Raw genomic sequence first — 27,184 nt, 5'->3', positions numbered from 1 at the left:
TCATTCCTGGCATCTTCTAATCACTACTTGAGCTCTGATTTACTTCATCTTTTTCTTAACATCTGCAACACTAAATTGTGACCTTTATCCTCACTGGGCTTTTCATCAAAGAGAAAATGCAGGTTTATGAAGCAGATTCTGGATTCGCTCGTGTGAACCTGTTTAATGTGCGTACATGTGTTCTCTGCATGTAGGCATGCATGTATGCACACCCATGTTCTCCGTGCATGTGTATTTTCATGACACATTCCAGCCAGCAGCGATATTGAACATATATTTATTGGTCACCTCCATGAAATAACATCAGTTTTTTGATCAGTTTCACAATGCAGGAGCCGATTACATGAATTTGAACATTTTTAAAACACCAAGTTAGTTTCGTGACATTGCCCCTGTTCCTGGACTCCGTTCTTCACAAATACATCCCATTTGAGGCAGGGACGAGATGGAGGGACAAAAAGCGGATTAAACTGATTCAAAACTGTGTCATGGCCCTGGACACCAGGAGGATGACACTGAGATGCAGATATGTAGGCACTGAGGCTAATCTAATATTTGGGGAGGGAGGGGTGTAGTGAATATGATGGGAGTAGTACACACTGCAGACACTATAATATCAAGTAAATCTAATAATTATTTTTTTTAAAAAGATACCATGAATAAATGCACTTAGCAAATGGCTAATAAATCAAGAACTGCTACAAGATATAGTAACTATAACCAAAGCTCAGGTCATTGAATTGTGGGATTACCAGGTTAAGGTTATATCAGTAACTGGGGGAGTGGGGGGGCACAAGGGGAGTTACGTCTGTTAGTCAACATTTATTGATTTGGATAATGACCGTTAGTTAACATTCACTGGTTTACATCCATTGGTTAATGGCCTTTAGTCAACATCTTTTAGTTAATATTTATTGGTTAATGCCTTCTGGTTAATATTGAGTAGTTATCATTTAGTATTTTGGTTAATAACCATTAGTTAATACGTATTGGGTTATACCCATTGGTTAACACCCACCGGTTAATATCACTCATTTATTTCATTTGGATTTCTGATTTTAATGAGAAGTAGATGTGATTCTGACTTTACATATTCATACTTTACATTCACACATGAGTGATTAGGAAATTAGCAGATGAAACAGAGAAAAATATTTCTCCAGTAATGAAGGCAATTGTATTGATGCACACTCACACCAACATGCTCAGACATACTCATAGCAACACATTCACAACAACCTGCTCACTCACACACCCACCCAACAAACACAGTCATAGCGACACAGACTCACACCAACACACACTCAGTGACAGAGACTCACACTAACACACATTCATAGTGACACAGACTCACACCAACACACACTCATATTAACACACACTCATAGCAACACTAGACTCACACCAACACACACTCAATCCTACATTAACACACACTCATAGCAACACTAGACTCACACCAACACACACTCAAACTCACACCAACACACACTCATAGCAACACTAGACTCACACCAACACACACTCAAACTCACACCAACACACACTCAAACTCACACCAACACACACTCATAGCAACACTAGACTCACACCAACACACACTCAAACCCACACCAACACACACTCATAGCAACACTAGACTCACACTGACACACACTCAAACTCACACCGACACACACTCATAGCGACACAGACTCACACTAACACACACTCATAGTGACACAGACTAACACCAATGCGTACTCAAACTCACACCAACAAACACTCATAGCGACAAACACATATGTCCCAGTCCCAGTCACAGCAAAACCCTTACACACACTCATAGCAACATAAATACATTCACACCGACACACACACTCTCACAGCAGCATAAATACCAACACACTTACACACACTCACAGCGACAGACACATACACCTAACACACACAGACACACGTGATACATACATACCAACACACTTACACACACTCAGCAACACACACACTGATACAAACATACTCTCATCAACACACACACATATTCACAGTGACATGAACATGCAGATTCAAACACAATGGAATCCCATTATACTGATCATTACTCATAGACCAGCCAGTATTAAATTCTGCTTCTCAAATGAAAACTTACCTGAGATAGTATTAGTGCAATCATTTATACCAGACATGTTCAACTTATAATTCTGGGGCCTGATGCAGCACGAAACTCTGCCAATCTCTGGTCCTTATTGCCCAGGTAATTCAGTCCTGTTTTTGTTTAGATTTCTTATTCATTAGGTTGTTTGAACTTCATGGTTTGAAAGTTTGGAAGGGAAGTTTATTTTAGCATTGCCTCAATCTGGATTCAAGATTAGTGACCCCACATAGCTACAAATTAATGGGGGTTGAGAATTAAACTGTATAATTGGCACAGGAGAGTTCATGTGATGCAGGTGTGCAACAATAGAACCAGAGACCTTTACAGCACTGAAGGACACCAATCGACCCATCATATCTATGCTAGCTCTCAATTAGATCAATCCCAAATGAATTGCACTGCCCCGCTCTCTCCCCATAGCCCTATATTAATCCTAAACTAATTCCACTGTCCCACTTTCTCCCCATAGCCTTGTATCAAACTCAGAATAATCCCACTTCCCCACTCTCTACCCATTGCCCTGTATCAATCGCAAACTAATCCCACTGCCCCACTCTCTCCCCATAGCCCTGTATCAATCCCAAACTAATCCCACTGTCCCACTGTCTACCCATTACCCAGTATCAATCTCAAACTAATTCCACTGTCCCACTGTCTACCCATTACCCAGTATCAATCTCAAACTAATTCCACTGTCCCACTCTCCCACAGTTCTGCAGTTGCCTCTACCTCAGATAATTATTGAATTTTCTCTTAAATGATGTGATGGTTTCTGTCTCAGCCACTCTCTGGGTCAGAACACTTCAAGATTCAAAAACCCTCTGTGCAAAACTATCCCTCGAAATCCCTCTCCTCCCTCTCACTTAATCACACAGTGGATGTTAATGAGAGAGATCGTGGGAGCTGTCGTCCACACAATTGGCTCAGTGTGAACTTTCAATCTGCCAATTAGATAGATCAGAATATTAGGATTCCACTGAATGTATCTGTATATAGATGGGATTAAATTCTCTAACTGTCCAAGACTGTGATGCTCTTCTGTCTTCGTGTTCACCATGGTATCTTCATTTAATTTATCCTGACATACTGTAAAACAGAAAAATGTTCATATTGATTGTTTTTTCTGTCTGTTTCCAATGATTTTAAGGATAGTTCATCCCAAAGTCTCACCCTAGGCTCTATCTGTGTTTCACAAAGTACGTTTACACTCTCCATTGTTAACTCACACTCAGTCCTACCGATTTCCCATCAGTTCACTCAAGCCCTTACTTCAGCTGGGACTAAATGGAACTCCAGTTCCACACTATTGGGTAATTAGGAATGGGCAATAAATTCTGCCTTGTCCAAGCCACCCACATCCCAAGAATAATTCCCAATCCAACTGTTTTTCCCACTATATTGTTCCAGTATTACTTTCCAACATTCAATCCCACTGTTTCCTCACTATATAACTCACTATTATCCACTGAACCTGCTTCCTACAAAATACTTAAAGGGATAGGCAGTGTTGATGAGGTAAGATATTTCCCCTGGTTGGGGAGTTTAGAACCAGGTGGACACAAGTTCATAATAAGAGGGAAGCCACTTAGGACAAAGAGGAGAATGTTTTTACTCAGAGGGTTGTGAATCTTTGGAATTCTCTACCCCAGAGGGCTGTGGAAGCTCAGTCATTGAGAATGTTTAAAGCAGAGACTGACAGATTTCTAAATGCCGATGACATAAAGGGATATTGGGATAATTTGGGAAAAAGGCATTGAAGTGGATGATCAGCCCTGATCATATTGAATGGTGAAGCAGGCTCGATGAGCAGAATGGCCTACTCCTGTTCCTATGATCCTACTACTTATCCCTCTTTCCCACTCTTCCTCATTACTCAATCCCATTGCTTTTCACACTTGCTCCCCAGCTCTGTATCTGAACTAAAAAGACCAAAAGGTCCCCAGTTTCCACCCCATGTCCGTACTAAGCTGACTTTAGTTGGAATGCTGTTACTAACCTTAGTGCCTTTTGTCTAGAGATGGGAAAATCATCCAGGGCTCCCATTCCTGATTGATGTCCCATTATTCCTGCTTGCAAGGTGCACAAATGCATGGGTGTCACAGGGAAAGGGGGTCAGGCTGGACTGTGATGCCGCTATAGAAGAATAACTGATAAACACTTGCATTCTGATAGGCCACACATGAAGAAATGACTGCCTGGGTGCTAGTCTGGGGGAGGGGGGTTGCGTTGTCGAATGGCACCCCAGAAAGTGTCAGGGCCAAGGGGAGACAAGGGGGAAAACAGTCAAATTCAATCTAACTAGGGGAAAGCAGCTTTGGTCAGGGCAATGGCTCAGATAGAGAGTACGCTATAAGGTCAGGGCTTGGCCAGTTATTTGGGGGGGAAGTAGAAGAGGTTACGAATCATCCTCCCAAGTTACTGACCATAAACCTGACCATAACAGCCTGGATTTTCATTATTGTCCTTGATAACCAGTAGCTGTTAATAGTATCAGTTGAGGTTAAGTACATACAAGTGGAAGGCATTGATTGGATGGTGACTTGAGCACATATAAAGAGACACTGACACAGGAGGCGAGTGAAGTTAGGAAATATACACCTGTAATGTTTCACTCTGTGAATAAATCTATTCCAAGTAAAGACTGGTTTCTTCCTTCACCAAGGGGCTATCAGGATTATAACATTAGCTGTGGCAGGGAAAGGGCCAACCCAGAAGAACATTTGGATGACGTGGTTCACATGATTAAACAGAAACTTCCAGATTTTCCTCCCACTCACTTAAATTTCAATTTAACACAAAGGAAGAAAAATGCTACCTCAGTGAAACCTCACCTGCAACCCAAACGCTTCTGTTCTTCTATCAGATTATAACAGTTTGTAGCGTGGTCTCTCAGCTGCTTCCTCAGGTTCTCCAACTCTTGCTGAAGATTTGCTTTATGACCTAGTGACAAAGAATCATAGAATAGTCCATCATAGAAGGAGGCCATTCAGCCCATCAAGTCTGTGCCAGCTCTTTCAAAGAGCAATTCAGTTAGTCCCACTGCTCCATTCCCATATGCCTGCAATGTTTTCTCCATATAGTATTTATCAAACTCCCTTTTAAAGGCTATGATATACACAGTGCATTCCAAATCTTAAACACTGGTTGCCTACAAAGTCTATCCTCATGCCCCCTCTGGTTCTTTAGCCAATCACCTTAATTCTGCACCCTCTCGTTATTGGCACTTCAGCCACTGATTGAGAACTGGTCACCTGCAAACTCTCAACTTGTAATATTTCCTCCTCCTCTCTCTGAATCTTACTCCCCACTTGTGTCATCAGCAGTGGCTCAGTGGGCACTTCTCTTGCCTCAGAGTCTGAAGGTTCTCAGTTCACAGAGCCTTCACTCAGTACCAGTACTGACGGAGTCCTGCATTGTTGGAGATGCTGCCTTTTGGAACAAGGCCTTGTCTGCCCTCTCAGGTGGCTATAAAAGATCCCACAGCCACCATTTTGAAGAAGAGCAGACTACTTCTCCCTCCCTCACTAAAAAAATCAAATGACCATATTGCTATTTGTGGCATCTCACTGATAATTTTTCTAAGTTACAACAACGGCTTCACTTAACAAAAGAGTATTCCACTGGCTATAAAACATTTTGGAACAGTGTGAATAGGCTCTGTATAAATGCCTTTCTTGAAATTGGGAGACAGCACTCAGGCACTACCCGATACAGTCTCAATCGAGCCTAATACAACGAGCTCTGTGGATTTATATGTGATACCTGTAGCTATGCATCTAGACATTGTGCTCGATTATTTTTTGGAACTGTATCTTTGGAATTCTCTATCCCAGAGGAATTTCTTAGCAGTTGAGTGCATTCATGTCTGAGATCGATAGATCATTAGACACTGATGAAATTAAGGGATGTGGAGAAAAGGCTGGAAAGTGAAATTGATGTAAATGTTCAGCCATGATCATATTGAATGACGAAGTAGGCTCAAGGAGCCAAATGGCCTACTCTTGTCCTATTTCTTACATTCTTACATTAACTAGTCTGCTGATATTTTAAATGATCTGTCCAGACAACCCCAAGATATCTCTCCATAACCCACATCAACCTCGCCTTTGCTAAATCCTATAACTATACAGTTCCCTGCAGCAAACCACATTGTCCATTTCACTAACAACTCATCAAGGTCCTTTCCCAGAAGGTAAAAACAGTAAAAACTGGGAAATAAGAATACTGGTCCGAACTGGTCCTGCATACCTTAAAATGGAACACCAGTAAAAACTGGGGAATAAGAATACTGGTCCGAAATGGTCCTGCATACCTTAAAATGGAACACCAGTAAAAACTGGGGAATAAGAATACTGGTCCGAAATGGTCCTGCATACCTTAAAATGGAACACCAGTAAAAACTGGGGAATAAGAGTACTGGTCAGAACTGTTTTTTTCCTTCTGGGTTAGAATTTGTGCTCTTTGATTGCTCCCAGTTTCAGTGAGAGAATCTTCACCTTATAGAACCATGGCATGGTGACAGCACAGAAGGAGGCCATTCGGCCTATTTCCATGCCAGTCTAATTTTGGTTTATTTTCTGCAACTTTCTCTCTAAAAATCTGCTTCTATCTCTGTTGTTAAATCATTTTTAAAAAACCTCATCTCTACAATGGGTTTTCAGGCATCTCTTCAATCCCTCCTGACACAAACTACTAACTCTCTTCTCTTCTCCTTTGTGAAGCACCCTGGGAACATTTTGCTTTGTACTTCTGGCCAACTGCCCATCGTGCACCCTCCATTAAGTTGAGCTCATCAAAAACTCTGCTGCCCATATCCTAACTTGCACCAAGTCCCATTCACCCATCTCCTCTTGTGCTCACTGGCCTACATTGGCTCCGCAGGTCTGGCAAAGTCTTCAATTTAAAATTCTCATTCTTGTTTCCAAATCCCTCCATGGCCTTGGCTCTGTAATCTCCTCCAGCCCGACAGCACTCCAAGATCTCTGTGCTCATCCAATTTTGGCCACTTAAGCATCTCCGATTTTAATCGCTCCAACATTGGTGGCCGTGCCTTCAGCTGCCTCCACCCTAAGCTCAGGAATTCCCTCCCTAAACCTCTCCACCTCTCTCTCCTCCTCTAAGATTCTCCTTAAAACCTACCTCTTTGACCAAACATTTGAACATCTGCCCTAATATCCCTGGATGTGGCTCAATGATAAATTTGTGTCTGATAACTCTGCCGTCAAGCACCACTATATTGAATATGGTGTATAAATTCCAGTAGCTGTTCTCAGTGTGTTACTTGACCCATGCAAAAAGCAACAGCTGAACAGAATCTTGTCCTGGGCTGACATCCCAGCATCCAGCAACAGTTACTGGACTGAGCACCAGGCATTGGGAATCCTGTCCAATTCTATTCACTCGATAGCCTGACAGAACAGCCATTGTCATCGAGAATCAGGTGTGACTCTGCCTCTGAGTTGCTTGTTTCTGGGTTCAAGCCCTACTCCAGGCCTTGAGCACAAAAATCAAGGCTGACACTCCCGTACAATACTGCTGCAGTGTTGGAGGCGCTGTCTTTCTGATGAGATGCTAAATCAAGGCTCTGTCTGCCTGTAGTGGGTAGTGTAGTAATTATAGTTTTGGGAAAAGTTGGACTGTAGCTTTAAGAATAACTTGGTGTTGTAAGATCCCATGATCTTTGTAAACCAATGTGTTAGCAGCTTGGGGAACCTTTAGGAGAGAGTCCTTCTTTATTTATGGAGTTCAATGCACACGTGTAGTTACTGCTGCTGTCTTGTAAATAAAATTAAATGTGTCCACCAAGAAAAGTTGCCTGGAAAATCAACTCTGTAACAAACTGGCGACGAGGATAAATCAGATTCGGTGCTGTACCCCACCCAAAAATTGTGAGAATCTAAGTTTGTTAAAAATAAAAGAAGATATACTCATCCGAAATGCCACAGTTTTGCAGAATCGATCCCTTTGAGCCAGCCACAGATGATTGATCTCATTATATAGAACATCTCGCATTCTTCTTTCAACCAAACAAAATCGCGGGGGAGGAAAAAATAGGAGACTGATTCTCCTGAGCATTTGTGGGAGCAAATCCTACAGTTTAATTCAAAGCTTGACAGCCCCCCCAGTGCCCCAAATTCGAAGACTTTCAGTTGATTTTGTAGACTTTGTTAAGGGACATTTTCGACCCAAGCCCTCAGTCACAATGCAGAGGTTCAGGTTCAATTCACGGAACCGAGCCCCGGAGGAGACCATTGCTACCTGCGTAGTGAAATTAAAACCACTAACAGAATATTATAATTTTGGTGAAACCCTGAATGATATGCTCAGAGATTGTTTAGTATGTGGCGTGCAGGAAGACACTATTCAGTGAAGATTGCTGTCTGAAGTGACTCTTGATTTCAAGGAAGCGTTAGAAATAGCGCTGGGGATGGAAAGCGCTGTAAGGGATTCACAAGCAATTCAAGGGGTGCAAAATGGCGGCGTTCTCCTAGTTGGGTGGGAACAGTCAGCCGAAAGTGGCGTGAAAAGCCGGAACTCCGCTGCGAAGCAGGAAACAGCCCCCGCTAACCAAGAACTGAGAGGAAACAACTTAGCAACAAAGTCGAAAACTAATTTGAATCGATGTGGAAACAATCATTCTTCCAACGATTGGCAATTTTAAAAAGTAGAATGTTATTTTTGTCACAGGAGTGGACACATAATGAGACAGTGCAAAGCGAGATTTAAACCGGCCTCCAAACAACAAACAATGTCCAATGAAGTCTATAGTGTAGAAGAGCCAGAAACAACTAATTCTGACATTTATTCATTATTCAACATGAAAGTTGGGAAGACAGAGCCAATGTTTGTTACAGTGCAAGTGATTGGTAAACCCTTAAAAATGGAAGTAGACACGGGTGCTTCCACCACTGTAATAGAAGAACACACTTTCAGATATTTCAGTAAAGGTGATCAACAATTAAATTTGGAACAAACATCTGCCAAGTTGAAAATGTGCACAGGCAAAGAAATCCAGCGGCAGAGTTTTCCCATTGGAGTGCGGGGGCGGGACCCGCACACCGATGCGTAAAATGACACGCGGTGATGTCGGGCGAGCATCCCGACGTCACCGTGCGCCATCGCAATATTTCGTTGGGCGGGCGCGCAATGATCTCTGATGCACACCCACCATTAATTAATGGGCCACTTAAGGCCCTTGAGGCACCAATTGACAGTGATTTTTCGGTGCCCGTGCGATCCTTGGGTCGGCGCAATGGGCAGCCGGGTAGGACACTTTTGTATAAACCTCATCCACAGGCAGGGGTTGCGAGTGTGCTCTGTCAAATATTTATTTTTCAAAGTTACTGATACTTGCCTGTGTGATCTGCAATACTTCAAAACTCATACCAGCTGCTTGGACTGGATTCAGAACCTTCAGGTCAGCACCCTGTAGTGAGGAATCTTTTTTGGGCCTGCAGGTTTCAGGAAGCCTTCCCTTAGCCTGGGAATGGGATCTGAACTATCCACTGGAGGCACCTCCTCTGAGGAGGAAGGGAGGGATAGAAGGAGGAGGAGGGCAGGAGTGCACATTCAGCCTCTAGGGGTGCCACCTTTGGGAGGACAGGCTCAGGCACAAGGAGCGCAGGGCCAAGAGGTAGTCCAAGGTGCAAGGGGCCACAGAAGATGCCACTATCCTGCTGCCAGGGTATACAGGCGGCAGAGCAGCTACCTCAATATGCCTGAGGTGCAGTGCCAAAGGAGGCTCCGTCTCACAAGGGAGACAGTCAACTATATCTGTCAGATAATTGGGCCTGAGATCTCCGTGAACTGTGTGGGTGGACACCCCATGCCAGTGGCTCTGAAGGTCACAGTTGCCCTCAACTTCTATGCCTCTGGCTCCTTCCAGGGGTCGGTGGGTGATCTTTGCGGTGTCTCACAATCAGCTGTCCACACTTGTGTCAAACAGGTCACAGATGCTCTGTTCAGGCGTGCATTGACCTTCATCCACTACCATTGGGACCAGGCAAGCCAGACACAGCGAGCCATTGGTCTTCTCAAAATGCGCTTCCGATGCCTGGACCGTTCAGGGGTGCACTCCAGTACCCCCTAGGTCGTGTGTCGCTGATAGTGGTTGCATGCTGTGCTCTGCACAATCTTGCACTGAGCCTGATATTTCCAATTTGGAGGGGAAGATGGAGAAAAGTCAAGGGAACCAAAAAGCGACTCAGGATTTGCAAAGTCATGAGCAATAATTTACTATTGGAGAAGCAGCATATGTAAGGAATTTCGGTGGAGGACCGAAGTGGTTACCTGGTAAAGTGAGTTCTGTGACCAGACCATTGTCATACCACCCGGAGGGCCGGATCACCCGTAAGCATGTGGATCATTTAAGAAGAAGGGAGATACCCCAACAAAATGATGTTCCACCTGTAACCATTGCTGAACCTGTGGTTCCTATTGAAGTTTCTCAACCAAGGGCAGGCATGCCCAATGTCTCTGTCGGAGTGCAAGACGCTGAGCTGCCTGTGCCTAATGAGGTACCTGATGTTAATGCGGTTCCAGAGAATATGGTTTCTGCCAAAGGATCAGAAGCTGTGGAGCTGCTTTCACACGGATCAGGGATCCACCTGAAAGACTGAATTTATAATTTCATGACCTGTGTAGATATTATAATGTCATTAAATAAATATCCTTGTAAATACAAAATGTACAGAAAAGTTAAAGGGGGAGGAATGTAGTAATTATAGTTTTGAGAAACGTTGGACTGTGGCTTTAAGAATAACCCTGCATTGTAAGTTTACATGATCTGTGTAAACCAATGTGTTAGCAGTGTGGAGGACCACTAGGACAGAGTCCTTTATTTATGGAGTTTGATATACACGTGTAGTTGCTGCTGCTTTCTTGTAAAGTTAAATGTTTCCACTAAGAACAGTTGCCTGAAGGTCAGTTCCATAACAGGTAGTTGTAAAACGTTCCATGGCACTATTTGGAAGAAGAGCAGGGGAGTTATCCCTGGTGTCCCCGCCAATATTTATCCCTCAACCAGTTTGACAAAAACAGTTGATTAGGTCATCATCACATTGCCATTTGTGGGATCTCACTGTGCACAAACTTGCTACCACATTTCCTACATTACAACGGTGACTACACTTCCAAAGTACTTCTTTGGCTGTAAAGCACTTTGAGATGTCTGGAAAAGCACTATGTAAATGCAAATCTTTCTTTATTGTAAGTGTAGGTGTTAAGCTCCAGAGCATCTCATAGTCCATTTGAGAGGGAACAGTAGAATAGGCAGACAGCTTATGCAGTGGATGCCAATTCTCTGAATTCCTAGCAGTGAGAGCCAGGGTTGAGGTCACGCCCTACAAGAGGATATTTCCCAGTAACATTCTTTAGGGCCAGAGTGCGCTCAATTTCCATTCTACTTTCATTTGATTGCCTAAGGCGGGGGTCTAGAGAGGAATTTTCCAGATTTCATCCCCCTAATTTTTCCCCTAACTTTTATAATTATCATTGGTTAGGATACAGGTGGAGTATTGTATCCAATTCTTGGCTTTAAAGATTGCCAAATCCTTAGAGAGAGCGCAGAGTTTGCCAGTTTTTACCAGGATGAGTGAGTTCAGTTATGTGGAGAGACTGGAGGAGCTGGGATTGTTCTCCTTGGAGTAGAGAAGGTTAAAGGAGGGTCTGAAAATTATGAAGGCTTTTGACAAAGTTGATAAGGAGATACTGTTTCCAGTGGCAGGAGGATCAGTAACCAGAGGACACAGTGATTGGCAAAGGAACCAAAGGGAGAGATGAGGAAACATGCAAATATGTGTCTGTAAACCACTCATGTATGTAAACATGTGCGGGTTCAAACTCCTAGTCAACACTAAGTGTTCAAGCACTTACCTTCCAACATCCTTTTATCATTCATCAGCATCGCCTGTTCATTGGTGAGGGCCACCTGTTAGGATGCAAAGCAATTAAATTGTTACAATTGGACAGGAGTGGGCTTGGGGTCTGATATTAGATTGGGACAGGCTGTCACACTGGATACGATTGTAAGGCTGTGGAGACTTGTCTATTGAATATGCGAAGGTCTCAGGAGCAGGAAATTGAACATTCATAACTGTGAAAACTGTTTCAAAGTTCCCTTTTTCCCAGCACTGGTAGAACAAAGTCTATTCTGAGCCTTTCATTATAATGTACATTCCCAGCTCCCAGAATCCTGTCCATTTGATACCTTAACGCTCTCCAAAGGATATATCCAAGTAATATTCTCTTTGTGAATAGGGAGCTGGACCAGGCCTTGTACACAAACAGTACAACTTCTTCCCAATAGTAACTGTGTATCATTGGCAAATGAACTTCAATGTAGATAAGTGTGAACTGGTGCATTTTTATAGGAAGAATACAGAGTATGTAATACTGGATAATAAGAGCCTAAATGGAGTAGAGGAGCAAAGGAATTTTGGGTTCAGATATACAAATTACTATAAGTAGCAATTAAGGGTTAATAAAATAATTTTTAAAAACTGTAGTTCATTTCTAAAGGGTTAGAATTGAAAAGTTGAGAAGTTGTGTTAAACTTGTATGGAACTTTGGCTAGGTCCCACATGAAGAACTTTGAACAATCTGGTCTCCATATTTCAAAAAGGCATTGGAGAAAGAGCAAAGTAGATTCACAAGGATGATACCATGACTGAGAGGTTACAGCTATCAAGAAAGGGTGAAGAGGCTGAGGCTCTTTTCTCTAGAAAAGAGAGGGTTAAGGAATGACTTGATAGAGGTTTTTCAAATTCTGAAGGGGTTTGGTATGGCAGATGTAGAAATGTTTCCACTTGTTGGGGAGACCAGAACTAAGGGCCACAGTACATATGAGCATATGGATTTTGAGCAGGAGAAGGTCATTTAGCCCCTCGACCCTGTTCTACCATTTAATATGACTATGGTTGATCTGATAGTGGCCTCAAATCCACTCTCCGGTCTGCCCCCTACCCTTTGTTTCCCTTGTTAGTCAAGAATCTATCTAACTCATCTTTAAAAATATTCAATGACCCTGGCTCCACTGCCCTCTGGAAAGGGACTTCCAAAGGCTCATGACCCTCTGAGAGAAAACATTTCTTCCTATCTCCGTCTTAAATAGGAGACCCTTCATTTTTAAACTGTGTCTCCTCGTTCTAGTCTCTCCCACAAGAGGAAACATCCTCTCAGCATCCACCCTTGTCAAGTCCCCTCAGGATCTTATATGTTTCAAAAAGATCATCTTTTAATCTTCTAAACCCCAATGGATACAGGTCTGGCCTGTCCAACCTTTCCTCGTGAGGTAGCCTCTGCCCCAGGTATCAGTCGGGTGAACCTTCTCTGAACTGCTTCCGACGCATTTATATCCTTTCTTAAATAAGGAGACCAAAACTATACACAGTCCAGATGTAGTCTCACCAACGCCCTGTACAATTGTAGCAAAACATCCCTATTTTTATATTCCACTCCACTTGCAATAAACAATAACATTCCATTTGCCTTCCTCATCAATCGCTGTAGCTGCACACTAGCTTTTTGTGATTAATGTACCAGGACATCCTGATCCCTCTGTACCACAGAGTTCAGCAGTCTCTCTCCATTTAAATAATATAATAAGTATAAGATAGTTACTAATAAATCCAATAGGGAATTCAAGAGAAACTTCTTTACCCAGGGAGTGGTGAGAAGAGCATAAGAACATAAGAAATAGGAGCAGGAGTAGGCCATTCAGCCCTGCGCACTCGCTCCGCCATTCAATGAGACCATGGCTGATCTTCCACTTCAACACATTTTGCTGCACTATCCCATATCCCTTCACGTTGAACATAAACAACAACTAAGCCTCCACAGCTCTCCGGAGCAGAGAATTCCAAAGATTCACCGCCCTCTGGGTGAAGAAATTCCTCCCCCCCACCCTGCCCTCAGTCCTAAATGACCTGCCCCTTAGTCTGAAACTGTGTTCCCTGGTTCTAGACCTCCCCAGCCAGGGGAAACATCTTTCCTGCATCTACCCTGTCGAGCCCTGTAAGAATTTTGTATGTTTAAATGAGGTCACCTCTCATTCTTCCAAACTCCAGGGAATAAAGGCCCATTCTATTTAACCTTTCCTCATCGGACAAACCCTCCATCCCAGGAATCAGTCTGGTGAACCTTTGTTGCACTCCCTCTATGGCAAGTATATCTTTCCTTCGGTAAGGAGACCAAAACCACACACAATACTCCAGATGTGGTCTCTCCAAGGTTCTATATAAATGCAGTAAGAAATCTTTACTCCTTTACTCAAATCCTCTTGTAATAAAGGCCAACATACCATTCACCTTCTTAATTGCTTGCTCTCCCTGCGTGTTAGCTGTCAGTGACTGGTGAACAAGGACACCCAAGTCCCTTTGAAATCTAACACTTCCCAGCCTCTCACCATTTAAGAAGTATTCTGCATTTCTGTTTTTCCTACCAAAGTGGTAATTCTCCACATTGTGTTCCATCTGCCAAATTTTTGCCCACTCGCTCAGCCTCTCCAAATCCTCTTGAAGCTTCTTTGCATCCTCCTCACAACTCACACTTCCACCTAGTTTTGTGTCATCTGCAAACTTGTAAATATTACATTTAATCCCCGCACCCAAATCATTGATATAGATTGTGAATAGCTGGGGCCCAAGCACAGATCCTTACCATACCCCACTCGTCACAGCCTGCCAATCTGAAAATGACCCATTTATTCCTACTCTCTGTTTTTTCCACATCCACCGGATCCCCCTTATCTATTCTGCTAGTTACATCCTCAAAAAACTCCAACAGGTTGGTTAAACATGATTTCCCATTCCAAAGTTGTCATGATAATGAAGGAAAACTGCCAAATTGCATCCAGAAATAATGCACTTTAAAAATAAGACCTGAGTTTTTAAAATGCACACAAGCCACTGGCTGGAACGCTGCAGGGTGACTCCCTAAGGGATGATGGAACCCCACCCTGTTGCCAGACAAGGTACTGCTAAAGCCATCAAGAAGCTAATTGCTCCCTCTGGTAGAGACAATGGGACATAACGGGAAATGAGCATTGTCTCATCAAGAAATCCTGTGAGCAATGCCCAGACAGATTTGTGAATTTGCTTCAGGCTTGGAAATAACAAAGAAGGGGTTAAAAGTGAACTGAAAAGTTGTCCCGGTATCTGTCTGTTGGTGGGTGTTCTGAGAGAGAGAAAGTGTTGAAAGTTTGACTCAGAAGTAACAGCCACACACAGTACCCTTGCAAATCGCCATTTTGCAGATATCCGGAACTCTCTACCTCTCTACCGAATTCAACATTGCTGGAACCTTGAAATTGACTATTCACCTACCGGAGTCAACTCTACTGGAACCTCAAATCCCACTATTCATCTACCCGAGTCAATTCTACTGGAATCCCAAATCGCAAAGGCTACAATGCGCAATCATTTACTCCCCACGAGTCAAAGACTCTTCCATAATCCTTTTCTTTATACATATCCTTTAGTAGCTAATAAACTTACTCTTACCTTAAACCAGAATGATTGGGCCTGGGAGAAAGATATCCTACTACTGATGTAAGGCAAACGGGTCTGTAGCTCCCGGTGCTCTCTCTCCCTCCTTTCTTATATAGTGGGGTTACATTTGCCACCTTCCAATCTGCAGGAACCATTACAGAGTCCATAGAATTTTGAAATATGATTAGCAATGTACTTACTATCTCTACAGCCACCTCTTTCAACACTCTGGGGTGTAGATCATCAGGTCCAGGGGATTAATCTGCTTTAAGTCCTGTTAATTTCTCTAGTACTATTTTTTACTTCTGTTAATATCTGACAGTTCCTCATTTATACTAGTCCCTTGATTCTCCATTATTTCTGGGATGTTTTTAGTGTTTTCCTCTGTAAAGACAGACACAAAGTATTTGTTTAGTTTCTCTGTCATTTCCTTATTCCCCATTATAAATTCTCCTGACTCCACTTAAAAAGTAATGGACCCACATTTGTTCTTGCTAATCTTTTCCTTTTTACAAACCTATAGAAGCTTTGACAGTCTGTTTTAATGATTCTCGCTAGTTTACTCTTGTATTCTATTTTATCTTTCATAATCTTTTTCTTGGTCCTCCTTTGCAGAATTCTAAAATGCTCCCGATTCTCAGGTTTACCTTTTTTTTTTGCAACTTTATACATCTCTTTCTTTGAACTAATGCAATCCTTGATTTCTTTCATTAGCCACAATTGGAACACTACTTTTTGTGCATTAAAGGAATGTATTTTTGTTGTAAACTATGTATTAGTTCTTTAAACGTTAGCCATTGCCCGTCTACTGTCATACCTTTTGACATAGTTTCCCAATCCACCATAGGCAATTTTCCCCTCATACCTTCATAGTTTCCTTTGTTTAGATTTAAGACCCTAGTCTCTGATTGAACTGCATCATTTTCAAGCTTAATGGGTGGAAATTTACCCTGTCGGGAATTTACAGTCCTGCCGAAGTCAATGGACTTTTGAATGTCTCGCCACATTTTATGGCCCCAGCCCCGTCGTGATGGGGCCAGAGAATTCCGTCCGATGTAAAATTCTGTCATTTATGATCACTCTTTCCTAAAGGCTCCTTTATAACAAAATTATTAATTAGCCCTTTTCCATTGCACAATACTAGGTCTAAAATAGCCTGTTCCCTAACTGGTTCCTCAATGTACTGCTTTAGAAAACCATCTCATGTAGATTCCAAGAATTTGTCCTCCACAGTATTAGTACTAATTGGGCAGAATTTTTCCCTTGTCGGGCAAGCTCAGCGGGGATGGGTGGGGGGTTTGGGAAGTCGACCGCCGCCCATCATCGGGGCCAGACCACGATTTCACACTGGCGGGCCAATTAAGGCCCACCCATTGTGAAACATGTGCTGCAGCGCTGCCTGTGCGGGTGGGGGAGGAGGGCGAGTGGGGTGAGTGGGGAACTTTGCGCATGCGCACGGGTACGCTCTGGAAAAGCTTCCTGAGGCACGGAGCTGCCTCAGGAAGATGAAGATTTCTGAAAAACAAAAATAAAGAATTTTAAATTCTGTCACATGAGCAGGGACATTTTATGAATGAGATGTAAATTTTTTAATTTTATTTTTATTTGCTGTTGGAAACCTTATCGCGCCAACCATAAGATTAGATGGGCAGCAAAAAATTCAAGTTAATTAATTCTTTACTGGACTCAATAGGCCTTCTAATTGTTGGTGGGCGTGCTGCCGATTCCCCCGCGCTCATGCCCGCCAACTGAACTATCATGTGACTGCGCATTGACGTCGGGATGCTTGCCCGATGTCACTGCATGTCATTTCATGCTTGATGGGTCGTGCTGCGCCTGTCCGCTGAGGTGAAAATTCTGCCCATTAGGTTTACCAAGTCTATATGTAGATTGAAATCCCCCATGACTACTGCATTACCCTTGTTACATGCTCCTCTAATTTCCTGATTTGTACTGTGATTTACAATGCCACTGCTGTTTGGTGACCTATGAACAACTCCCACCAATGTTTCCTGTCCCTTGCTGTTTCTTAGTTCCGCCCAAACTGATTCTACATGTTAATCTTCGGAACTAAGGTAATGTTTCAAGACAGTACTAATGCTCACTTTAATTAACAGAGCTACCCCACCACCTTTTCCCAGCTTCCTGTCCTTCCTGAATGTCACATATCCTTGGATATACAGGTCAGGTACATTCAGGTATAGGCACATTTAAGGAGAAGACGGATAAATTCATGAAGGAGCAAGGAAAAGAAGTTTATGCTGACAGGGTGAGATGAAGGAGTGTGGGAGAAGGCTTATGTGGAGCATCAATGTTAATTTAGGCTCACTGGGCTGAATGGTCTGTTTCTGTGTTGTAGATTTGACGGTAACTGTCCCTCTGCTTCAAGCAGAACAGGAAGTGCTTCTCCCTGAAGCAGGGAGAAAGTCGCAGATTTAATTAAACAGATGTGGCCAAGAGGAAGAATGAAATTTTCAGATGGACCGCCTGTTCACGGGTAAAGCCGCGTGGAAGGCAGGCTCAGAATCCCTCCTGGTGAGAGGAAGGAATTATTCACTGGCTTTTCCTTCAACAAATAAATGTGGGGCAGAATTTAGCCCGTGTTGGGTGGGCTTGGAGGGGCAGAAGCCGACCTCCGCCCGCGATTGAGGCCGGAAGGCGATTACACACTGGCGGGTCAATTAAGGCCCGGCCAGCGTGAAACGCGAGCGGCAGCTGCCTCAGGGAGCTGGAGACATTTTTTAAAAAAATAAAGATTAGAAAAATGTTATAAAACATGTGCTCTCATGTGACTCTGTCACATGAGAAGGGACATGTTATAAGTGAAATTTTAAAAGTTTTATTTCATTTTTATTTGATGTTGGAAGCCTCATCCCGCCCATGAATGAGCTTTCCAAAAAAGTGCAAAGGCCGCTTGGCCTTTTCGCCTGCCAACCGCAAGGTTGGATGGGCAGCGAAAAATTTAAGTTAATTAATCCTTTAAGGGCCTTAACGGGCCTTTTAATTGTGGGCAGGTGTGCTGTCGACTCCGGCGTGCGCCCGCCGACAGAAATACCGCGTGACTGCGCATTGACTCAGGACGCGCTCCCAACGTCAACGTGCGTCATTTTACGCTCAAGCAGGTCGGGCACGTGCCTGTCCGCCGAGGTAAAAATTTTGCCCATAATCTTTGATGAAGGGAGCCGGAATAGAATGGGGTTAAACCTTTATCACAGCGAAACACTATAATTCCCTCCCTAAACCTTTCCACCTCTCCGTCTCTTCCTTTAAGCTGCTCCTTATAATCTACCTCTTTTACCAAGTTTTTGGTCACCTGTCCTAATACCTCCTTATGTGGCTCGGTGTTGTATTTTATTTTATAATGTCTCTGTGAAGCGCATTTGGATGTTTTGTTACATTAAAGGCGTTACATAAATGCACACTGTTACTGTTCAACCCCAAGAGGGTATGATATTCATCACAGCCTGGCTAAAGCTGTGCCTCAGTTGGTGAAACCCTTGAGTCAGAAGGTTTCAGGCCTCACTTCAGAGACTTGAGCATAAAATCCTGGAGCTCATTAACTGTAAAGTTTTTGCTTTGTTCTGAGGTTGTGAAAGGTGCTATATAAATGCAAGTCTTTCGTTTATTTCTTTTCCAAGGTATTTCCTCTCCCCCCCCACCCGCCCCCCACACACCCCCCCCACCCCCCCCCCCCCCGCCCCCACACCCCCCCACTCCCTTGCCCAATGTCTGTTCTACAAAACTGAATGATGACAGTGAATATTAATTGACAATTTGACTACAGGATTTTCACTGCCCAATCCATCACCCTCTGGCTTTATGGCCACAGGAGAGCACTTTATGCTCGGGGTCACTGCACTGATTGGGTGTTAAAATTCCTGCCTGTGGCTTTTCTCCTCCTTAACCCATAGGCAGTGAAGCCAGCTGAAGGTCCCAATGTTGCCGCCTTGTCTGAAGAGATCATTTCAACGTGGATATTCACAGACAATTCTTAGAAAGAGCTGTCCAAATTAACCCCCACCCAAGCTTTTTTCCATTAACCCTGCAAAGCAGTTTTCTTAAAGCATATAGATAAAAGCAAAATACTGCAGATGCTGGAAATCTGAAACAAAAACAAAAGTACCTGGAAAAACTCAGCAGGTCTGACAGCATCTGCGGAGAGGAACACAGTTAACGTTTCGAGTCCGTATGACTCTTCAACAGAACTAAGGATATATAGAAAAGAGGTGAAATATAAGCTGGTTGAGGGGGTTGGGACAGGTAGAGCTGGATAGAGGGCCAGTGATAGGTGGAGGCAAAGAAGAGATTGCCAAAGATGTCATAGACAAAAGGACAAAGCGGTGTTGACGGTGGTGATATTATCTAAGGAACGTGCTAATGGTGACATTAAAGGTAGAAAGCAGGACGAGCAAGTGACAAGTAGCCCTAGTGGGGGTGGGGTGGAATAGATGGAAATAAATTTTAAAATAATGGAAATGGTTTTATCTCCACCTTTTAGCATATTTTGATCCCTTCCCCCCCACCCCACCCTTCAGTTAGTCTCTTCTACCTTTTATCACCCGAGAATTTTCTCCTGGTTCTTTTGCCAATTATTTTAAATTTCTGACTCCGGTTACTGACGATGGAATCTAAGGGTTTCTTCCTGGTCTATTTGGGTTCACAGCCTCCCTGAGATGAATCAGCCAAACCACCAGCTTGGTCAACTGCAGCAGCCTTACTCACCATTTCACTGTGGCAGGACGATGGGCTATTGACGAGTCCCGGGTTGCGGAAGAAGTCAGATTCACGGTAACTGGGTCTAACGGCCGTTAGTCGACTCCTCAACTTACTCCGTTCCTCCAGAAGCAGAACCTTCTCTTCCAGGCATCCCTTCTTGAATGCCTGTATTTCCGACTCCTTTGATTTGAGTTGGCGGGCTTGGGCTGTTAGATCTCGCTTGCATTCCTCGTTCATCTTTTCCAAGGTGGCTAGCATTGAGCTTTTCTCATGGTTGGTCCGCCACGCGCTTTTGATGGTTGCGTCGAAGTGGTCCACCTTCTCCTGGAGCTGTCTCTGGAAGCTTGAAGAGAATGGCGTACAGTTTTCTCTTACTTGCTCTAACACTTTGCTCAGGTTCGGACCGAAGTGCCCCCCTACCTTTTCCGTGATTTGCCTGAAGTCTGCTTCATATTTTGCCTTGGTTTCCGCCATCATCGTCTGAAACTCCCTGCCCATGGATGTGCAGTTCCCTCTGAGATCTGCTAGCTGACTGTTCAGCTTCATTTGTTCCAAGGTGTGTCTGGCCTGCTGCAGCTCCATGTCAGCTTTGATATCTACAAGCATCCCTTGGACTTTTGAATAGTTTGCTCGCAAGGTCTTGCATGGATCCAAGAGTCCATCTGTTTTTTTGTCTGGAAATACTAAAGATGGGAAGACAGTTAATATTTTCTACCTATTATTTTTTTCAAAACAATTTCAAACTCAAATTGCTTCAGTACATATTGTGTGGAAAGAGCATGTTCGACAGCAATGCACGTCAGGAGCATGTTCTACAGCAATGCATGTCAGGAGCATGTTCTACAGCAATGCACGTCAGGAGCATGTTCTACAGCAATGCACGTCAGGAGCATGTTCTGCAGCAATGCATGTCAGGAGCATGTTCTACAGCAATGCATGTCAGGAGCATGTTCTACAGCAATGCATGTCAGGAGCATGTTCTACAGCAATGCATGTCAGGAGCATGTTCTACAGCAATGCATGTCAGGGCATGTTCTACAGCAATGCATGCCAGGAGCATGTTCTACAGCAATGCATGTCAGGAGCATGTTCTACAGCAATGCAGGGTGGGTGCATGATCCATTGCAGTGTACAGTGAGAGCAAGGTTGTGATTCAGTGTAATTAATTAGCCACTTGCAGGTGGGAAGCACAAAATTTGACAAAATTAAGTCCTCAAGGAACAAAGAAACCAGAGAAGGTCATTCAGTTCCTTGAGCCTGTTCGGCCATTCAGTTGCATCTCAGTTGATCTGTTTCCATCTCCCCGCCTTGGATCTGTAAACTTTAATCCCCTTCCATAACAAAAAACAACCTCTCTCAGTTTTTGAACTTTTCAACTATTCCCCAGCTACAACAGTTTTCTGGGGGATAGAGTTCCGGATTCCTACTTCCCTGTGTGCGAAGAAGTGCTTCCTGACATCACCCCGAATGGCCTGGTTCTGAATTTCATGTTCTGGTGCAGGTCAGTGACTCACCGTAGGGGCAGGATAGTCTTCTCAGCAAGATGGTGTTGTTTAACATAACCTGTTGGTGGAAGGAAACCAGGATTATTATCTCTTAGCACTGCACATTGCTTCTGTCAGTTCATCCTCTGTTATTCCATCACCTTCTAACCCACCCCTTAATTTGAAGGGGGAGAAGGCTAAATCATCATGGGCTCTTCCTCCAGTGGAGATATTGCAGCTCCAACACACATATGGTTGCAATAAAGAGGAATTAGGAGGAAGGAAGTGGCAGCAAATCAGGTACTTCTGGTTTGAAGATGCCTAAATTGGGCTTTAAGTGTCCTTGAATTGTGAGAGAAAGGAAAGGCTGAGGGAAGAGAGGGAATTAGATCCTAGAATAGGATGAGCTAGAGTAGGAAACAGCAGGATGAGCACTGAGTACAACAACAGCTTGCATTTATATAGCGCCTTTAACATAGTAAAACTTCCCAAGGAACTTCACAGGAGTTTTATCAAACAAAATTTGAGAACCGGCCATGTAAGGAGATAGTAGGACAGGTGACCAAAAGCTTGGTCAAAGAGGCAGGTTTTAAGGAATGACTTAAAGGAGGAAAGAGAGGTGGAGAGGCAGAGAGATCTGTGGAGGGAATTCCAAAGCTTAAGGTCCAGGAAGCTGAAGGGATGGCCGCCAATGGTGGAGCAATTAAAATCGGGGATGTATAAGGGGCTGGAATTGGAGGAGTACAGAAATCTCAGAGGGTTGTAGAGGTCAAGGACGTTATAGAGATAGGGATAAAGTGAAACAATTCTTTTATTCATAGCTGCGGTGACATGTTTCACAATGTGCTGGATCTACTCCATTGATTCGCTCAAATGTGGAAGAGAATCTTGTCATAGCCTGACATCACATGTCAGCACTTCTTATCAGATCCACACCCCCGCCGCCCCCTCCCTCACCAGGAAGCTGCCTGAGCCCCAAGCTTTGGAATTCCCTCCCTAAATCTGCCCATGCCTCTACTCACTCTCCTCTTTTAAGAAACCTCTTAAAAACCTCTTTAGCAAAGCTTTTGGTCATCTACCCCCTTAACCCTTTATGTCGTTTGGTGCCAAATATTGTTTAATAATGCTCCTGTGAAACACTTCAGGATGTTTTAGTACATTAAAGGTGCTGTATGGCAATAAGTTGTTGTTGGTGTATGCCTCGATACCCCACCAAAGATTAAACAAGTTAACATTTACAAAGTGACTTCCATGACTCGTTCCAAAATGTTCCAAAATGCTTTACAGCAAACAGGGTACTTTTTTAAACAGCACATCATAGACTATTGACTAACATCAAACCCTGTGGAAGAAAGAGAGAAGTAGCAGAATGGACAGCAGTTGATGGCAAAACAGAAAGTGAAGAGTAGCTATTGAAAGTAGTTGGTCAGACGGGCAAATGATGGGAGGAGGTGCTCCACAGTGATCGGAGCTGGATCACTAATCCTCGTTATTTCCATGAATGATTTGGACTCGGCTGTTAGAGGTACAATTTGAAGTTTTGCGGGTGAGGTAAAATTGTTAACACTAAGGAAGAATGCAACAAAATACAGGAAAACATTGATCAACTTGCAGAATGGCAAAATGGTAAATAGCAAATGAATTGCACCGTAAGTAAATGTGAGGTGATTTGTTTTGTTAGGAAGAATAAGGGGGCTCCATACTCCCTGCAAAATAAGGGTTTGAGTGAGGTAGAGGAGTCAAGGAATCTAGAGGTACAGGTTCACAAATCACTGAAAGGAGCAACACGGGTCAGTAACATCAGAAAAAATCAAAACGCTGGAGTACATTTCTAGTGAGAATTGAAAAGCAGCAAGGTTATATTGAACTTGCTTAGTCCATATCTGGAGTACTGTGACAGTTCTGATCTCCATACTGCAAAAAAGATATGGAGACATGAGGAAGATGCACTAAAGATTCACAAGGATGACACCAGGATGGAGAGGTTATGCCTTCTTGGAAAGACTGAATATGTCAGGGCTCTTTTCTCTAGCAAAGAGAGACTAAGGGTCGGCCTGAGTGAGGTTTTTAAGATTATGAAAGTAGAAGTCATAAACTAGGGGCCATTAGTACAAGATAGTCAGCAATAAATCCAACGAAGCTTTCAAGGGAAGCTGCTTACTCAAGATTCATGAGAATGTGGAACTAGCTACCGCAGGGAGTGGTTGAGGCAATTAGAATAGATATGTTGAAGGGGAAGCTAGATAATCATGAGGGTGAAAAGGACCGCTGACAAAGTTATCCATAAAATTACATCGAATTTACAGCACAGGAACAGGCCATTCGACCAAACAATTAATGAAAATGTCTTTCCTTATCTCACTCTAACACTCTACTTCTTTCTCCTGCTTATCTAGTCTCCATTTAAATGTATCTTTACTATTCACCTCAACCACTCTCTGTGCTAGCAAGTTCCACATTCTCACTACTCTCTGGGTAAAGACATTTCTCCATTTGACTTCTCGGTGGCTACCACAGTCACTAAGTAGTTGAGATCAGCTGAAATAAGCTCATGTCGAGTGTATTCACCAGAATGCACTAATTGGACCAAATAGCCTCTTTGTGTTCTGTAAATTCTATGTAACAACTATGTAACAATAATCTGTTTTAGCTGAGGGGTAAGTATTGGCCAGGACACCAGGGAGAGCTCCCCTGCTTCATTTTGATATAATGCCATGGCATCTTTTATGTCCGCCTTGGTTTAATGTTTCACCTGAAAAGCAACACAACAACAGCGCAGAACTCCATCCGTACTGCTTTGGGAGCATCTGCCTGGATACACGCTCAAGTCTCCGAAGTGGGGCTAGAACCCACAACCTTCTGACTCCAGGGTGAAGGTGCTATCCACTGAGCCACAACTGAGCCCCAGAAAGCTATGTTGCATGCCATGAACCACCTTAACGTTACACAGTTTGGAATTGTTAAAGGGAACGACTTGCCTTTTGGATGCTGCAGTTCTCCAGATCCTTGCTAATCTTTGTCAGCTGGTTTGTTAGGTTGCTACTGTTGAATCTGCAAAATACCAGCTCCTTCTTCTGGCTGCTTAGGTTGACGTGTAGTTTGTAAATTTCGCCAATGAACTTGAGTGATTGGTTCTGAGTATTCTCTAAGTGACTCTGCTGGCTGCTTTGATTGTTCCCGTAGATCATGAAGAGAACGAGCCCCAAGATTATCAGAAACTGGATGGTGCTGATGGACAGCAGAAAGTATTTGACATAATAGCCACAGCTGTTGGCTTTCGCTCTCTCATAGTCTCTGCTGTCGTAGCCCAGTTTCTTCATTGGGTAGCTGTTGTGGTCCATCGCTCGAATCCTCGTACTGCCCAGCTTCAGGGCGAGATCTTCAGCAGCAATGAAGTGCAGGAAGGGTGGGACAAACTAGTCTCGGACGACTCCACTTCTGTAAGGACGTAATTTGTCAGACATGACCAATCTCAAGAGAGCCTGCAAATGAATCATCCGGCATAAAGCATAAACATTCTTTGTCTGTTTGTTTTATCTGCCTCTCAAGCTCTTTCCTGCAAGCCTTGTGTTCAAGCAGCCAGGTTTCAACAAATTTCTACATCCAGTACTGCACAGGAAAAACTCCCATTCACAATTTATAATGGGTGTTTGGTTTGGCTCCTGGGACCCCTGACACTGAGGGAAATGGTGACTGATCCTGAGGCAAGTAACAAAAGGGACCAGTAATAGCAGATTGTCCTAAGTGAAAGAGTGTGGGGCATCTCAGAGAGTGTTACAGTGAGGGGTGTGAGATATATCAGAATATTATAGTAAGGGTGTGGGGTGGGTCAGAGTGTTACAGTGAGGGGTGTTGGATTTATCAGTGTTACAGTGAGGGGTGTGAGATATATCAGAATATTATAGTAAGGGTGTGGGGTGGGTCAGAGTGTTACAGTGAGGGGTGTTGGATTTATCAGAGTGTCACAGTGAGGGGTATGGAATACATCAGAGTGTTACAGTGAGGGTGTGGGATATATTACAGCATTACAGTAAGGGGTGTGGGGTATATCAGAGTGTTATAATGAGAAGTGTGGGACATATGCAGGAGCAGGTGCAGCAGGCAGTAAAGAAGGCAAATGGCATGTTGGTCTTCATAGCCAGAGGATTCGAGTACAGGAAAAGGGATGTCTTGCTGCAATTATACAGGGCCTTGGTGAGACCTCCCCTGGAATATTGTGTGCAGTTTTGGTCTCCTTATCTGAGGAAGGATGTTCTTGCTACAGAGGGAGTGCGGCGAAGGTTTACCAGACTGATTCCTGGGATGGCGGGACTGACATATGAGGAGAGATTGAGTTGGTTAGGATTATATTCGCTGGAGTTCAGAAGAATGAGGGAGGGAATCTCAAAGAAACCAAGAAAATTCTACCAGGACTTGACAGGGTAGATACAGGAAGGATGTTCCTGATGATGGGGGAGTCCAGAACCAGGAGTCACAGTCTGAGGAGACGGGGTAGACCATTTAGGACTGAGATGAGGAGAAATTTCTTCACCCAGAGAGTGGTGAGCCTGTGGAATTTGCTACCACAGAAAGTAGTTGAGGCCAGAACATTGTATGTTTTCAAGAAGGAGTTGGATATAGCTCTTGGGGTGAAAGGGATCAAAGGATATGGGGAGAAAGCGGGAGCAGGCTATTGAGTTGGATGATCAGCCATGATCATTATGAAGGGCAGTGCAGGCTTGAAGGGCCGAATGGCCTACTCCTGCTCCCATTTTCTATGTATCTTTCTATGTATATCAGGGTGTAACAGTGAGGGGTGGGGGTATATCAGAGTGTTACAGCGAGGGGTGTGGAATATATCATGGTGTTACAGTGAGGGGTGTGGGGTATATCAGAGTGTTACAGTGAGGGGTGTGGAATATATCATGGTGTTACAGTGAGGGGGTGTGGGGTATATTGGAGTGTTACAGTGAGGGGTGTGGGATATATCAAAGTGTTACAGTGAGGGGTGTGGGATATATCAGAGTGTTACAGTGAGGGGTGTGGGCTATATCAGAGTGTTACAGTGACAGGTGAGGGGTATATCAGAATGTCACAATGAGGGGTGTGGGCTGTAATCAAAGTGTTACAGTGAGTGGTGTGGGGCATATCAGAGTGTTACAGTGAGGGCTGTGGAATATATCATAGGGTTACAGTGAGGGCTGTGGGATATATCATAGGGTTACAGTGAAGGGTGTGGGGTATATCAGAGTGTTACAGTGAGCAGTGTGGGATATATCAGGGTGTAACAGTGAGGGGTGCGGGATATATCGGGGTGTTACAGTGAGGGGTGTGGGATATATCAAAGTGTTACAGTGAGGTATGCGGGATATATCGGAGTG

At 43.7% G+C, this 27,184-nt stretch overlaps 1 protein-coding gene across 1 annotated transcript; it reads right to left on the bottom strand.

Annotated features, from left to right (window-relative positions):
• Positions 1-261: 261 nt before the first annotated feature.
• plvapb (plasmalemma vesicle associated protein b) lies at positions 262-25,328 on the bottom strand. The gene is given in 7 exon segments (XM_078556238.1): positions 262-3,223; positions 4,969-5,077; positions 12,011-12,065; positions 20,347-21,023; positions 21,855-21,903; positions 24,803-25,282; positions 25,284-25,328. Coding segments are annotated over 7 exon segments (1,428 nt in total). The 3' UTR covers positions 262-3,210.
• Positions 25,329-27,184: the final 1,856 nt, after the last annotated feature.

The sequence above is a fragment of the Cetorhinus maximus genome, chromosome 13 (genome assembly GCF_964194155.1).
Source record: "Cetorhinus maximus chromosome 13, sCetMax3.hap1.1, whole genome shotgun sequence".
Classification (NCBI taxonomy): Eukaryota; Metazoa; Chordata; class Chondrichthyes; order Lamniformes; family Cetorhinidae; genus Cetorhinus; species Cetorhinus maximus.
Note: the sequence above shows the minus strand (reverse complement) of the source record. Positions and strands in the feature narration are given on the sequence as shown.